General features: G+C 41.2%; 1 protein-coding gene across 2 annotated transcripts in view; it reads right to left on the reverse strand.

The window, feature by feature from the left end:
• LOC105203751 (ABC transporter G family member 9) overlaps positions 1-17602 on the reverse strand; it is a 132470-nt gene extending 114868 nt beyond the window's left edge. Inside the window, exons 1-2 of one of the 2 annotated variants that reach the window (XM_026131281.2) lie at positions 16312-17602; positions 8826-9863 (exon numbers count right to left, since the gene is read on the reverse strand). In XM_026131281.2, the coding sequence (XP_025987066.1) occupies positions 8826-8938 (113 nt within the window). In that variant the 5' untranslated portion in view covers positions 8939-9863; positions 16312-17602. Of the gene's footprint in view, positions 1-8825; positions 9864-14768; positions 15531-16311 lie in introns of those variants that run through there. The other variant, XM_039459634.1, reaches the window with a different exon arrangement.
• Positions 17603-17936: the final 334 nt, after the last annotated feature.

Here is a 17936-nt window from a genome sequence, read left to right on the forward strand (position 1 = left end):
ACCAAGTTGTATTAAATATTGAATTTCTCACATTTAATTTTAAATGTAAGAAAAATGCATTTCTCTCTCTCTCTCTCTCTCTCTCTCTCTCATATACTGTATGTATTATATTTTGTTAAAAAAACATTTTATAACAACTTATATTAAAATATTTTAAAATACATTTAAATTTCTCCGATTAATATCCTTCAGATATGCTTATTTCAAAAGTTTCTGATACACTTATTTCATTTGATATGTTAAATACTACGGTTCCAAGCGAACCGTGCTGCATTTGTAAATGCATTGCGACAAGCACGAAGCCGCCTTTGTTATTCATCCAGTGCCGACTGCCAAATATGTCCCTTGCCGTAACCGTAATCGCGGCACATGATCAGTAATGAGTATGCCCGGTAAAATTGGCCACTAAATCTAAAGTACATAACAGCGGTGCTCCTTTCAATTCGGCTTACGGGCCGCACTCTCGCGTTTAACAGTCGGGAACGTGACTTCCGGCCCCGTCGTCCAGCCCATATGCAACGTCCTTGGTGCTCTTTCTCTCTCTCTCCCCTCTCTCATTCGTTTCTTGCAAACTCGAAATGGAAGAGGACACGTCGCTCGTGTGACAACGCGATAGATAATAAGCGCGTCTCCGAGAGCCATTCCTCGCGTGAGGTAGGTCAGCGTTACGCTCGCTAGGTTATCCCTGGCATCTCGTGTTTCTCGAAGCAGGATTGATTTAAATTCCTTCTCGCGAGAGACACTCTTTGATTTTACTGGAACAACGTTGCGTCTTCAAGAGTGGGACTATGTTTTCAATTGGAATAGACAAAGACGTATCGAGATATTATTGCGAATTTTATAGAACAAAGCAAGTTTAACCCGTGCAGAAATCCGCAATATGTGAAATTTATTATATCAGTTGTAATTTTATTAAAAAAAGGCTGATCTCTTTTATTTATATTATTTTCAATATATCTTCCAATTATATTAAAAAAATATATATAATAATCTACTTCTCATCCTGTAATTTCTTCTAACGCAATGACAAAATTGCGTCGAATAATCTAATCTATCTTCTCTAAAATTTTCAAATGTCGAATTTCTTTTGCCTCATCTGAACTTCTCACATAAGAGAGGAAACAAAAGATAAATAATTGGAAAATACGTGTTTCACCGAGGCTACCTATAACGCCGTTCTCGCTACTTTCAGAGAGAAAGAAAGAAAAATGTTTTATTATCTATGGCACGCACGTCAAGATGACGTATTACGTCCAAATACCAGACGACGCGGCAATGAATTTCGTCGGAATTTCTCACATTATACTGTACAATCCCGCAAGCGATGCGAATTCGTGATGCCGCGGTTATACGTGGGTACACCCTGCCACCCGCGTGACCCCACCGGGGACGAGTTATTAACCATAAATTCGTGCCACGACCGCACTCGGGCGTCCCTCCAAATAAGAAGCACGTCGGGAAGGAAGGCGAGGGCCTCCGGCTCCGCTCCGCTCCGCTTCGCACAGCGCGGGGTCATGCGGCTTGTCTTAAACCGTGACACATTTGCATTCCTCTCGGAGTCGACCTCAGACATTCGTGTGCTCCGCAGGCAAGGTCAAAACGGCTATTCTCCCTATCGCGCTCATCGCAGATAGCTCTCGATAACGGGCACAGTCTCTATGGTCTGCATTCATTCTTACATACATTGTCGAGAGATATATGGATACGTCAAGGATACGCGATATAGAGATTACGTTTCTTTTTTACGTTTTTTAAAATTTTGCACTTTTTGTGTAGCCTATCATTTTTGTGAAAATGATAATAATCTCCGAGCAAAAGAACCCGCGGTCGCTATGATAAACATCGTGTCGTTAAAAGTTGCTTTATATATTGTAATTCCATCACGGATATCAATATTGTTAATATTGTCATAAGAAGAAATAACCTAAAGATGAGAGGGCCAATATCTTTTGCAGTGGTTTGCGGCGAATTTTGGTGCGTAAGAATAATTTTTTATGTCAAGTTTTACAATCTTCAGCTCACGTAAACTGCGCGGCGTATCTTCGTTGGTGTTGAAACATAGCTCTTAATCGAAGTCGGAATACGTAATATCACAAATGAAATTGATGAGCAATCTAATAATACTGATACTCTACACCAGAGCTAGAATTTGGAGTTGCACATTTCGGGTCAATTTCGTTGTCAATGGCTACTGTTTCTCTCTTCCCTCTCTTGTGTCTTATCACCAAGATGCTGGACGCATGCAAACAAGATGCACGGAGCTTCATCTCAAGAGCTTTCGTCTCTTACAAGTTCAATGAAATTGAACCCCTCCCTCTTCCCGAGCATTTCAAATTATAGTTAGGACTTTCCCTTTCTGAATATAATTTTTTAGATTAATTACAAATCATTTTATTATTATTTATTTATTACAAAATAAACTGCGCGCATTTTTTAACAAATCCTTTGGCAATTAATGTAATATTGAAGAATTATTAATATAAAACAAATTGAATTAATGAGACAGTTCAATATAAATTTTTTTAAATTTACTAATAATTGTCGTAAAAAAAATAAAAGTTAAATTACGCTCTTCAGTTGATTTTATTTATAAGTTTTTAATGTATTTATAATGCAACTCTTCACACTCACAGACACGTTGGGTACACTAATGGTTTCACTATTAATCATCCTAAAAATTTGATCTTGTCTAACCGAACTAATGAAATTCTTAGAAAATGCTGATTTAGACCGTTATTCTCATCGAATACCCTTTAATTAAAATCAAATTATCCCTTCATTTAGGGATAAAGGGAATTAAATGTAACGCGACTTGTCGCATCCTTTAATCGCCTAATGCACTAAACTTGCCGCCTAATTGATCACCCGAAAGTCGGCCTTGATATCACCCCTCCCACCCTCCCCCTCTCCCCCTCTCTCATTCTTTCTCTAGATGTCTTTCTCTAAGAGCGGTTGATTTAGGAAGGGAACGCCTCGCACACTTACTCGCTGCCTTTCTACGGAAGAACGAGTATACCCAGAACGAGACATACGGTAGAGCGAGTCGCGTGAGGCAGGTCAGCGACGTCGGCTCGCGACGAGGGGAGCGCTTCGTTTTAAACGGGCTTGATCAAGCCATTCGCATTCCTCGTAGTTCATGCGTAGTTCGCCTCGCCCGCCGCCTGCCTCGCAGATTCGTCCTTCGTGTCCGTGCGATGCGATGCGATGCGATGCGATGCGATGCGACGCGACGCAACGCGGCGCGGCGCGGCGCGGCGCGGCGTGATGAAGCTCGTGCTGAACAAGTCTGATATTCGCGCGTTCAGGCCTAACGCTGCACTGTGAGCGACGAAACAAGGATGCTCCACTCGACGTTGTGATTTCATATCGCGACGACTTTATCCCCGGTACGAAATGCTAATATTTCGACTCTGATACATCGATGCGCACGACACACTTTTTGCTGTCACTTTAGCTTTGGTGATAACAAGGTCTCAACACAGTACTAACGTGATAAAAGTTGAATAGTAAAATATAAACGACATTTATATTTGATGGTAAAATGCATAGTTTGTTTTGTTTTTGTGTAATGCAATGTTGTTTACAATGATTCGATTGTAGTATCAAAAATTCTTGAAATCGACCATTTTCATTATCAGTGCTTGATTTTTATTGTTCTCTCGATAATGATATCAACGTCTGAAAATCAGTTCTGAATACAACGATAAAAAATCGTGTATTTATATGTAACTCTTCGATCAACATGGTATTATAATTGAGAGAAAGAACTACGAGAAATCACGAGTAACAAGTGAAAAAAAAACAATGTGTGCAATTTACGTCGAACGTAGATTAGTGATAAGGTCAAAGATTTGACGTCGCAAATTCAACTTTTTAATGCTCAAGAGAATCCTGATATAAAAAGCGTCTAATAATACGTGCAAATGGAAACGATGTTTTCTTGACGAAAATATCAAATAAAAGAAGTTAAAAAAGGAGATAATAGAAAGGAAGATAAAAAGATATCAATCTCTGAAAAATGACAAAAAAAAGTGTCGTCTGTTGCAAGCAAAAGGATATTAATTAAAGCTCATTTTGTCAGATTACTTTTCGAACGACGAAATCTGTGTTACGTTTTCGACGCAAGATTATCGCAAGAAAGCAACGGTCACGGACTTCTAGACAACACAATGGGACACGGTAGAGCACGTACATCATTCCGCGACAAATTGCGCGCGAAGCTGATAGGTCATTCAAGGACATACGTAGCTGCGAAGGCGAGTAGCGCATTTTTCTAGGCTATTGATTGCATCTACCGAATATAGGGTAATATTCAATCTGCTTAATGGCGCGGCCTGCACCGTCCTCGATTTCATCTTACCGCCGCGCGCGTAGGCCGTTTCCCTTTTTCCTACCATTCCTTTTTTTCGTTCCACTTCTGCACTTAAGCAAAATACTCTCATTGTTCTTTATGCAGGAACGATTCCGTCTCCTTAGCGCGCCAAGAAACTACATTTCCCGATAACCGGCTTACGCAGACTTGCGCGTTTGCGAGCATCTCATTCCAAGAAAACGAAAACTGTGTTTAATCGGATAAAATTGATAAAACGGTTGAGTCATTAAAGCTAGAAAAGCGACGATCGATCTCGACATATACATGTACATTGCAATATATTTTTATATTTAAATAAAGAATAAAATTTGTATGATTTATTTGTAAAAAACATATTTTGTCTATTGAACGTATACATGAGAAATGTGTATAACGTTCAGGATAAATATATTTTTACTTTCGAGAAATTTACGTTCACAAAAATTTTATCGTATTTAACCGTTCCTAAAATTATTTTGAACACGCGTGAAGTATTTAACATTGTTCTTTTTAAATGCGTAAACTTAAATTACTCGATTAAATCGATCGAATTATATTGATCATCTGATCAGCATTTGCGAGGTGTCACGGGAGTAAAAGGCATCTACACGGAAAAGTCTTTCCTCCTTTCGAACGGAGCAGATTAATGATCGTCTCCATGAATAGAAAGAAGGGAGATCGTGTTTTGAATGCAACATTGTAAAAACAACATCAGGAGAAATCCACTTATCGGGAGACTTTTATGGCGATGCTACGTCTGCCGCGGCGAAACGCCGTAGATTTCGAAGTAGCTATGCGAATTTCTCGCTCTCGCGCAAACCGCAACATGAGAGCTCGATTACTTCACGGAGAGAAATAATAAGTGCCTGCCGTAAATATACATATAAAAAAGAAAACTCTTTTACTCAGCCTCCTAAAAGTCTATCGTACACTCTTTTACTTGAGTTTATCTCATATAAACGTAATACCCAAAGTACCGGCTATTATTCCATCTTAAACCATTGCACATATTCTTCGTCTCCGTTTTTATCCTTGCGGCCTACGTCGCAAATATACATATCTATATCAGGACACTTGGATATCTTTGATTTTTCAAATATAGATTTGATACTTGCGAAAAAAGATTGCTAAACGAAAACGTAAAACTTCTAATAATAAAATACGTATTAAACGTCGACTATTACCGAACATTTTCATTTTACGATACACGTGATTCATATGTGACGAATGAGGGATTCCAAAGTGCCGATCTTGTATCCTTTTCGACGCGAAGCGTCTCTCGATCCAGAAGGAATCACGCCGGTATATAAGAAACACTCAAGAGCACAGCGGTAATAGGCCAAGATTAGAAAATCGGCACGAGCGGAATAAGAAAACGCCCGTCCCGGGCGAGAGGGAGAGAGGGAGGGCGGAAGGGATCTCTGGCCGCTCTGGCGGTTCGAGAGGCGGCGAATGCGATTGCGATTGCATAGAGAGCGGTATCGCGAGAGAGGCGCACGAGAGTGCACCCAGTGGGTCACGCATGGGAAACTGGAACGGTTTCATCTCCAGGCGGAAGACTCGATTTTTCTCCGCGGGAGAAACTACCGATTTTTCTTTCGATCGAGCGTTTCTAGGTTACAAGTAAATAAGAGCGCGGCGCGCACCGCCGTGCCGCCGCCGCCGCCGCCGCTCGCGCAAAGGAACGGTCTCCCTATTTTCGCTCTGCGACATAATTTTCGTCGACGACGAGGCGAGCAGCGTCGTGAATCCTCGCGCGCCTGGCGTAAAAGAAGAAAAAGGAAAAGATTGAAAGAAAAATGGAAAATCTGTGCTCCGAAATTTGCTTCTTCGACCTCATCGTGCAAGCGCGTGAATGCATGTTGTAAATAAACGTTGTAAATACGATTATAATAATCATTCCAATGTACACAGTTGGAAAATTTGTGTTGAATTTAAATATATCGCACGTCCCGAACGGTCCACTCAAATTTTTATGTTAATTTAACGCAAGATGAATGTGTTAGAAACTCACATAAATATTATGTAAAAAATTACCACAATAATATGACACTTCGACACGGTTTGGAAATGAAATATGAAAACATATTTTCTTCAGCAAAATTAGCATTTATAATGTGGACACGTACATTTTATTCATTTATTTTGGACTTTATGATTTAAAACTACATTATTTATACGTTAGCTGCTTATTCACTCGTAAATTGTGTCATTCTAACATTAAGAAGTGCCAAATATTAATTTAACACAAAAAACATAATCACGATATGTCAAATGCTTGAGTACGTTAAAAATTTAAACAGCAAAGTTTTAATGAAAACCGGTTTTAATATAAATACACAGAATTTTCTACTGTATATAGATGACTAATTGAGTATCATTATATAGTAAAAGTTTTGTGACTTTTTTATATATATATATATATATTTTCTACATTTTACCTCGCGTTTGCAAATAATTTATGAACGCGAAAGTTCAACACTAGAGAAGATTAAGCGTTTTATTGACACGCTCGCGTGTCTGTGGATGCATCCGAAATGCGGATGTAACGCGCTCGCGGCAACAGTCGCACGTGTTTTACGTCGATGTAAAAATATCTCTGAATGGCGCGGATTAAAGTATTTTTCAGATAGCATGAACATTATCTCGCACGAGTTTTGTGGGAAATTCACGGATCATCAGTCAGATTTTGTGATCGATGATATGATTCGTGCGACGTATTATTTATACACGGGCGTGTCATTGATCCTCGAAGGAGCACAGCCGCGATAAGTCTCGCCGGTTACTCTGTTATCAGTTAATACAAGTGGGTAACAACAGCGAAATCGTATCAATGGAAGGAAGAAACGGAAAGAGAGAAAGAGAAGGAGAGGAAAAGACGAACGTGCAACGTGTAGCTCGATCAGCATACTTTTCTCGTAAAAATCATAAAGCTTATAATAGCGCGGCGAATCGATTAGTTCCGGCATAAATCTCCCGATCTCGACACACCGCGCAAACACTGCAGCGCTTTTAAACGCATCGCGCGCAGTCGAAAGCCTCTACCTGCGCGATCTACTCCCTTGCGCGAGCGGCATTCGCATGGTGAAAAAGAAACCGCTTGATAGAAAACCAAACCGATGGTCGTTCCGCGAACCGATAACTGTGCGCTCAAAGTGCACGGGTTATCCTGTACACTGAGCGATAAACCTGCTTTTCCAACGCATCGCGAGACTTTTAATTGTAAAAAAAAAAGACAGCTATTTCACGCGCTTATATCAGCGGCGAGCTCTTATTCTTTAAGCAACTTACGCTCGCATATGTTTTCTAAAAGTTTAATCGGAATCTTTGTTGAAAAAAAAGCTAGCTGTTTAATTCAATCTGGTCTTTAAGTAATTTTAGATTAATTCATATCGTGTGGGGTTACTCACTGCTTCAGCAGTAAATTTTCAAGCGAACGAATTTAATCCTATTTGTTTTTAATCCCACTTGAAAATTATGTATATATCGCCATTTTGTACTCTACATGATATGTGCGATTAATATATACATACATTTTTTTATCTACGAAGAAGTTATTAAACAACTTATAAAATTTTATGTAAATAAGAAATAAGGGGAGCAGAATAGTTTTCGCATTCCAAAAACATTCCAATTTGTTTTTAAAAAAAGTATAAAATATGAAAATATGTAAGAAAACACAAAATGCGTTCACAGTTATGTTCGGCTAAAGTTATCAGTTTAACCGGAATTGTCGCCCAGAAACAATATCTATCGCTCGCCTATATTTAAATTCGCGTAAAACTATGTCACGTAAATTCGGAGCTTACCGTATCTTTCTCACGCGCAATATCAAGCGTCCCAGATCTACTGTATATTTATTTCACGGGATTATTTAATAAATTTAGGAGTGAAAAATTAATCGCAATTAGTTGCAATTTACGCCACTTAATTTTCATATTTTATCAGCTATAAATACCTAATTCTAGATTTAAAAATTTAACTATCTGTTCTTAAACTTTAAAATCATCTTCAAAGCATCTCATAAGTTTGTGTGACGCAAACAGGAGACTTTGTATAAGGACCTCTATGAAATTAGCACTCCATTTTTAGAATTTCGATACAAGTGAAGAAGTCTAAAAAGGCTCGATATATTTAAAAAAGAATTCTGGCGATTAAATATGAAATTAACAGCGAGGATATATCAATCTCACATTTTTCGTATAAAAAATTGGTAATAATTTCTTTTTATTTCAATCAGAATCAGTTTGAATGAAATAACATTGTTTGATAGAACTATTACTTTACCTAAAATTAGAGTAATCCAAGAAAATATCAAAGTTTTGAAAAAGAATTTAACTCATGACAACAATAACGAAGTTTCTACTGAAAAATTGCCAGAAATCTTTTAATATTATTTTTCAAATATTTGAAGTAGATGATGAAGATGAAAGCAGGGAGAAGAAGCGTGAATCAATTAGGTCGACCTTCTTACCTGGGAGCATTGATGATCGGCCGGCCCATTGCCCGTTGCTGGCGCTTCTCGTTGACGGGAAGGCGCAGATAATCCTGGTCGCCAAGGAGGAACAGATCCTTTGAAATAATCATGTCCACCGCGGTGGCTGCTGATTAACAGCTGGCCGCCTCTCCGGTTCGGTCTCCTAAATGGGCGATCCGCTGCCTAGGCAACGTGACACGTAGACGTAGTGGCCGTCACACACGAGTTAATTAGAGCCTCACTTTCCCGGCACCGCGAGTCACGTTCATCAGAATTGACGATCAGAACAGGCTTGCTACTCGGCACAGACGCGCACACGATGCCGACATTAGCATCCTCGCGTACTTCGCGGTTCACGAGTAATAGAATGATTTGCGGAAATCGTCGCGATGATAAAATCTCACACGTTACACGACCGGTCGCGAGGTCTTCTCTATCGGGAGAGAACGCATAGACGGACGAACGGAATCCAAACAGCGAAGGTGGATCCAATGGCCGCGATTGGAGCTTGACTGTGTTGCCCTATTGGTTGATTGATTGATTGATTGATTGATTGATTGATTTTAATATCTAAGTGTGCGATTCCTGTGTGGCTGTGCGTTTTTCTTTCCACGGAGCCGATCGATCTGGCGGCACGGCAACCGAGTTCGATCGAGGAGCGCGGATCGCGGGATTCTGGGCACTGAGAACGTCCGCGCGATCGTTTCGTTGGATCGCGATAGGATTCTCCTCGAGAAGGGGTCTTTTCCCGGCCGGATCGAGAAAGCTCTTGAATCGGCTCTGACAGAGCCGATCGGTCTTTGGAGATCAGAACTTTAAGCCCAACTCCTCTGCGTCGTACAACGTGTTACATCGCGCGTTGGATTCCGTGGTTATATATTAAAGAACCGTTGCGACGGTTTTTCGATGTCGAGCTTCTCGAAAGAACGAATGTTCGAGAATATGGGTCGCAAAGTTTCGCGAGGAACACAGATCGGGAAATATTTTTCTCGATTCACTATCTCTTTTCGTTTGATCATAAATGGATGTCCTTTTCTGCAACATAAAATCAAAATAGATACATTAAACTTTATCCGTAAAGAATACAATTTTTTTATATTTGTGTATTGTTACAACTAATTTGTTTCTGTTATTAAATTCCTTTAGTTTACGTCTCGCCGCATACATCGCTCATATGTTGAAAGACTAATTTGTGTGTAAATTATTTAACTTAATATTAAAATAATAAAAGCGTTTATTCATGCAAATATAAGATTTAAAAAAGTTATATGTCGGAAATAGATTTATCCTTTATAGTTATAGTCTTATAATTAATTTTCTATTTACTAGATATTATTTGTCTCCAATTTAATCTGTCTATTATTAGGCATCAAGATCCGAAAATGCCTCTCATATTTATATTTGACATTTTCATCGGTCGAATTTCACTTAATATTGTATTAATTGAGTTAGTTGATAATAAGATTATTATGTTTGTGTGCGAGTAGTAATCTGAATTTAGAAATCTATACTAAATAAATAATCATATTACAAATTTCATATTTTGTGAATAATTCAATATTTTTTTTAACATTTTTTAGAAACATAAATTAAACGAAAATGTACGTGATGCATTTTTTAAAGATCGTTTAAATATTTATGTAAATAGATCTTTCTGAAAATTGTGACAAATGTAAAGTACTCATGTTGTTCATATTCATGTATCTATGTGTTTAAATATGCTTTAAAATGATGTAAAATAATTACGAAAACATGATAGTATCAGGTTTGGAAATGTGCAAAAATAAAAGATCTTTATTAAGTATTTGCTTGAAAACATCATTCCAATCATGACACAGAAAAATTGAAAGCTCCAAAGTATCTGAGAATCTTCAATATCACGCGATTTATTATATAATATATAAGATGTAATTCGCATCTTTTTCTTTTATCGAAAATACACAGTTGGAAAATTTATGTTAAATTTAACATATATCGCACATCCCGAACGGTCCATTCAAATTTTTATGTTAATTTAACACAAGATGAATGTGTTAGAAAGTAACATAAATATTACATAATAATTAACACTAAAAATGTAATACTTCGACGTAATTTGGAAAAAGAATGTGGAAAGACATTTTTTCAATAAAATGAACGTTTATGTTGACACGTATATTCTATTCATTTATCGTAGACTTTATGTTTTAAAACTACATTATTTTTATGTTATTTGTTTATTCGCTCATAAATTGTGTTATTTTAAGCCTGAGAAATATTAAATGTCAATACAAAATATTCAAATAGCGTACACCATTTATGTCAAATTAACAATTGGATATGTTAAAAATTCAACGCAAAAATTTTAACAAGGACGAGTTTGACATAAATACTAAATGTTTTCTATTGTGTATCAATTGCGTTCAAAGAAAAACAATGGTACAAAGAAATCGTATTTCATTACGTCGAATATGGTTACAGCTCTAGATACGGTGGAATACTATATGTCTCGATTAATTTACTACTTGTGACGCGGCTCGTATTAATTAAATCCAGCCAAAGATCATTTGAGAAATAGAACACGATGTCACCGACCTACACCGTTTTACACTCGACATATCGCTTGCAAGAACTCATCTTGTATTTGCATCAATTTTCGCTGGTAAGTATTAGTCATTACATGAACTCACATGTTAACCAAGATTTTGAGAAGTGTCTCTAATTTATTAGTTCCTTGTTCAACAAACGGGAATCATCACAATTGAGAGTGCAATTATGATGTAATAAAGATGCATTCATTTTATCAAACATTGCTACTTTTCTACGCAACTTAATTACTTTTCAGTCCATTATCTATAAGATAACCTAATTATGATGCTACAAACGTAATATATTCGCATAAATCGCAGGAAACTTTCTTCTTCGATGTAAATCACGAAGGTGTCTAGATGAACACAATACTTTTATCTAATTTAATCATTCGACAAACAATAATATAAATTGTCAATTAAACAATTTTATATTATTATTTGTTTATCAGATGACTACGAAAACCTACAAAAGCTTTTTCTTCGGAAAGATTATTCTCTCTTATAACATTAATTTATAATATTATATATTATAATATTAACCATTTCTAATGAATATTATTTATCATGTTTGAAAGAAGAAAATGATATAATATACTTGCTAAGAAAACTATAAAAATAATACATCCACATTATACTTAATGTACATATATCACTGACGCAATATTTTCTCAAACACAATAGTGATATTAATTCTCTAAAACATGGGTGATATTCTTCATATGATGAATAAATAAAAATGACCGCAAGAGATGCAATTATTAAATTGAAGTTTTGACAGCAATTTATTATAGCGATGTTTTACTTGAACAGCATGAAATTATAACGTTCGTAATATCTTGCAATTCTAAGCTTTTCGTCAGTTGAATGTAATACGTGTAATTGCAAGCATTGTACATATGCGCGCTTAACACGATGAAGGCTGATATAGGCTTATCAAATAATTATCTCTTCTACTGAACATTTGATAAAATATTGTGCCAGTGCATTTTCGATTACATAATTATAATTCCGATGCATAATCGTAATGGAATCAATAAAACTATGCAATTTTATCGTCAGCATGAGTCACTAATGTTATTGTTTGTCTTATTTATAAGTTGCATAAAATAAAAGTCCTCGCGGCATCTGTTGACCCGATTAAATAATCTTCTTTCACAATAATATAATGCGTTGAGCATTATTACGCTAATCCTGCAGCTGTGTTTTATTTCAGCGATATTCCCGGTACTTCATCAGGAAGGATTTGAGAGCTCGTCGTGAGATCATAAATATTAGACGCTGTTACACAGTTTCCTTGGACTTGAGCGCGGGGACGTGAGAAAAATCGCGTATAAACCCGTTCCCCAATCCGTCCGATTAGAATGTACGACTCGCGCTATTGGAATCGTTCCAAAGTCAATTTGTTCCTTTCGACGCTAAAGTCGGCGCGTCTAATTGTTCTCTCGTAACTTGAAACTTATGCCGACAACGATCATTAACGGACGCGATGAAACACGCGCGATGATAAGATCAAGGTTCGGGGGCTGTCACGGTTGTTTTGCGAAGTCACATTTATGTCGTGGACGCAATGATTTATGCGAGCGCTTTCTCGGTCGTGTTCAGGGTAGTTGTTCGCGTGCGGACAAACAAATTACGAAATTGTACGTGCCAGTCAACGGTCGGCAACTGAATGACAAAAGACCACGTTACGTTACTCGCGGTATTCGCGAAGTGTAATCGAGCGATACCAATGCAAATTCGATGTTGTCGAGTCGAGAGATCATTCTTCGACGTAAAAACAGCAGACGCACGCCACTTGCATTAATCGATTTGCAATTATTATCACGACAACACCAATTCCGATCATTTCGCGATGACGAAGGTCAGCGTGTCGTGAGAACGGCGAGGACAGTCTTGATCGTCTCATTGAATTTCGCGTAATTTTACGTTACACCGCGAGGAAATGATAATTCTAGAGGTATTAACGGTACGAGTTGCAAGTTGCAGCGTCGGAAAGTTAACTCGCTTAACACAGGCAACGAGGACATTTATTCCTCCGACCTGCAACGTGTTTGTCAGGCATATACAATAAATTCTTGTTATGAGAGAAAGAGAGAGAGAGAGAGAGAGAATTTCTCTCAGAGCAGTGATGAAAATATCACATAAAAAGTTTGGATAATTTCTAAGATAAAATATTAAATATTTATCATACCGCTTTATATGTATACTATTTTTAGTTTTATGTAATAACGTACATTTTTACACAAACGTATGCATTTTGTAGAGCTATTATTTCAACTTTTACATTTTGACTACAGAAATGTTAGTAAGATTATTTTTAGTTAATATGATATATTTTTCTAATAAATTAAAACAGTAAACAATTTAGCAACAGAAACTATATAAAAAATATAGTACTTATAAACATAAAAATTTATGTATCATGATTATAAAAGAAATTCATAATATTTTTATTTAGAGAATGAAAATATTTTATTTCTTGTATTATATCTAATATAAATTTGTTATTACGGTATAACGAGTTAAAAATTTTATATTTGTTTCTATTTTCTGCGTGTACTGTATAATTATTTTATTCTAAAATGCAAAATCTTTTTAATGTAATTTATCTCTTTTTTTATACAAAATTGTTTTTTTCTTTTTAATAAAAACTCTTCTTTTTAATAAAAATTAAGTTCTGCATTTTGCTCGAGAAATATGACAAAAACGTAATAAGTAGAATTATATAAAGCATCGGTTTATTATAATTAATAAAATTATTCGTATAATTCATTTCTCTTTTACGGTGTTCAATTATAAAGTAATCTAAAATATTTAATGTAAAGTGGTCACGGATCTTTTGACAGCAAATGAACTGTGTGAGTGTGTGCGCGTGTGCGTGTGCGTGCGTGCGTGCGTGCGTGCGTGCGTGCGTGCGTGCGTGCGTGCGTGTGTGTGTGTGTGTGTGTGTGTGTGTGTGTGTGTGTGTGTGTGTGTGTGTGTGTGTGTGTGTGTGTGACACTCTTGGGGATCCTTAATATCAGCAATTTATTTATTTATAATTCTTCTTAATAAACATTTGCACAATAAATATGTTTACGTCTGTAGACATGAAATAAATGTACATAGATTATATTTTTTACTATCTACTTCTTACAATAAATTTTGTATACTATAAACATTTTACTCCTGAGTAAAAAAGGTCCTTTTCTCGGACCCATTGTCGACCGGCGGATTCGGTCAGTCTGATATCTCTCGTTGCTCTCGTTCGACGTGGAAAAGACGACTCTGATCAAGCTTTTATTTTCGCGACCGCACTTCCTCACCTATAGCCTGACGCTCGGGGGGTCGTGCGATTAATTATCAAATTCAACGGGCGCGGCACACGTACCTCATGAACCTCGTCGACGCGACGGATTTACCGGCGGCCGTTGGCCCCGCAGTCGCCGCTCGGCGATGCCGGTGGTGAATGCGGGACGTCGAATCCCGAGAGCGGAGCGTGCGTAGATTCACTGCTTGTCGACGAGCGGCCGGCGCGCAGCAGCCGGCACCACCTCTGTCGTCGAGGTCGTCCTTGTCGTCGTCGTCATCGTCGTCGTCGTTGTCATTGTCATCGTCATCGTCGTCGCTGTTACGATCACCACCGGTGATGTCTTGACCGTCGTCGTCGGTGTCGTCGTCGGTGTCGTCGTCGTCGTCGTCGTCGTCGTCGTCGCTCCTGTCACGCGCACCTATGCACCAGCAGCACCGGGCATGCGGCCATCGCGCGGCGGCGGCGGTGGCGGCGGCGGCGGCAGACGCAGTCAACGAACCCGCATTTCTTTTCGCCCGAACTTTTGTTTTCCCCTTTTTTCTTTCTCCTGCTCGGCGCGAGAGATGTGTGTGTGTGTATGTGTGTGAGAGAGAGAAGGAAGAGAAAGAGAACGAAAGGGAGAGAAGCTCGCGCGCACCGTATCGCTTATATCCGCGGATCTCCCGACACACGCGGCGGTCCCTCTCGCGCGTGCACACATACATACACACATACACACACACACATACAGGCACGCACACGTATATATAGGTGTATCCCGGTGGCCGCTTTATACACCAGGAACAACCGACCCTCCCGGTGTCACTGGCTTCTTCTTCTTCTGCCTCCACCTCTTCCTCCACCTCCTACTCCTCCTTTTCCTCCTTCAACTCCTCCTTCTCCCGCTCCTCCTCGGCTGTGCGCTGTCGTCTCTATCGTGCGCGCGCGCGCGTGTCCGCGCATACTCGCGCACCTGCAGAGCTCTATATGTGCGCGCGACGTACGCCGGTGTCACACACGTATGCAATACGCGTGCGTGTGTGCGTACGTGTGTCAGGGCGCCGAGTGCACACGCGGGCCGGCGCACGCGCGCGTTTCACGTTTCTCCTCGCTTTCGCACGTGAATATACGTACGTCGGAGCAAAGAGAGAGAGGGAGAGAGAGAGAGAGAGCGCGAGAGAGACGGGAAGAGAGAAAGAGAGAGACCCTCTCTCTCCTCGTTGCTCTCGCGACGACGGCGGCGGCGCGCAATCGTTCACTGACCCGCTCTCACCGACACGGACTCTCGCGCGCGCACACAGGCACACACACATGCGCGCGCGCCCGCGTACCGCGATTCGATTTTCCGATGCAATTTTTCCCGTCGCGAGAAACGAGAGCAGGCCTGTCTCGGGAGGCGCGCGCTTCTGTCCGTCTCTTCGTAGCCGTCGTCGTCCCGAGACCGGCCCGCCGCCGCTCTCTCCGCTCGTTTTGCTTCGCGACGGCGAGTCTTCCTCTTGTTCTCGAATGCATGGAAACGAGACGACCGGTGCGAGCGACGAGAGTGCACCGAACGAAACAGCCGGCGCTCTCTCGGCGTGCCGCGCGTCAATTATAATAATATAGAGATAAAGAGAGAGAAAGAGAAAGAGAAAATTCTTACGTTCTTCCTTCGTTTTCTTCTCCACCTCCACCTCCTCCTCCTTCTCCTCCTCTTCCTCCTCCACAGTTCTCGGCCTTCGGTCCACGGAGCGCGCGAATGTCCGCGAACGGCAGAACTGTCTCGGTGTAACACCCTCGTTAGGGCGCGCGTCCTCCGAAAGACGTCCTCCCTCTAGACGACGACGACGATGACGACACGGGGGAGACGTTTCTGGGCGACGGCGGCGCGCACTCGGGCACGATGCTCGGGATAACGAGAATCGCGCGCGTTATTATCGCCGCGCGAGACGGATGAGGTGCCGAGAGCGGCCGCGCCGTAATAACCCGCACCTGTCGCAATAACGTGGAGTTGCCGCCGCGTGGAGTTGCCCGCGTCCAATTCTGCACCAGCTTCCTGCACTCCGCGCACCGCCGCCACCTCTGTCATAAACATCACCGCGCGCCGCGCGCCGGTTATTGGCATATTACAGACTCCTCTCGCGGCCGGAATCGTCGCTCGTCGTGCGGGGATTTGACGATGAACCGCCTCTCTATCCCTCTTGGCGCGCATTCGGCGCGTGCGGAAGAACCTCGCCGAGCGGCCGGCTTTCCGACGGCCCTCGACCCGCCGTCGAACTATTCGCCTCGCGTGTATTTACTCCGTTCCGCCACCCTCTCGTGCATCGCCGGTACTCTCTTGTCACACACACACACACACACACGCACCGTTCGACTGCGTACGCGCGACTAGTGAAATCGATATATCGCTCGATTCGCGCGATCTTCACACGTCGATCACTTCGTCGTCGGAGTATACCCGCGCGCGCAAGCTACACGCTTTCTTTCTTTTCCTATTTTTCTCTCGCGACACTAATTATCCGCGCTCCCGCTCCGCGATTATCTACCTTTACTTTCGAACCACGTTACGATTTTTCATTTGACTCGTCGACCATCGTCCCTCTCCGTACACACCTCTAATCCAACGAGGAAAAAACGGCGGATTCTCGTTCCTCTGCGGCAAACTTCTCTCACATCCTCCCGCTCCTTCCGTCCCGTTGGGTCCGATAAGACCGCGATTTGCGTCGGTCAGTCGTTACTATTGTTGATATTATTATGTATACACCACCGTCCTCCGCGCGCAACCCGATCGTTTTTTTGCGTTTTCTCGTTTCGACACGTCGGATGACTCGATTCGGTTCGATTCAAACCGACCCGACTCGACTCCGACTACACGACTTCGCGGCACGACGCGCGCGACGGTCGAATGTAGACTGATTCAGACGCTTCGCGTCATACTCCATGTATCGGCCTGAACGTATCCACGAGTCTCCCTCCGTCGCCGCCGTCGTCGCCGCCACCGCCACCGCCGCCGCCGCCGCCGCCGCCGCCGCCGCCGCCGCCGCCCGCCAACCGCCCGCCGCCGCCGCCACCGCCGCTACCACCGCCGCCGCCGCCGCCGCCGCCGCTGCCGCTACCGCCGCCTGTTTTCCCCGACGCTGTCTTGCCCCTGCGCCCTCTCGACGAGCTACCGCTCTTTCTCTCACACTCCTCTTACCACTCTTGCGTCGCGGCTATCAGCTCGTGCCAGACCACAGTCCTCGAACTCGTTTTTTTACTATGTGCCACGATCACACCGCGCATCTATGG

The sequence above is a fragment of the Solenopsis invicta genome, chromosome 1, assembly GCF_016802725.1.
Source record: "Solenopsis invicta isolate M01_SB chromosome 1, UNIL_Sinv_3.0, whole genome shotgun sequence".
Classification (NCBI taxonomy): domain Eukaryota; kingdom Metazoa; phylum Arthropoda; class Insecta; order Hymenoptera; family Formicidae; genus Solenopsis; species Solenopsis invicta.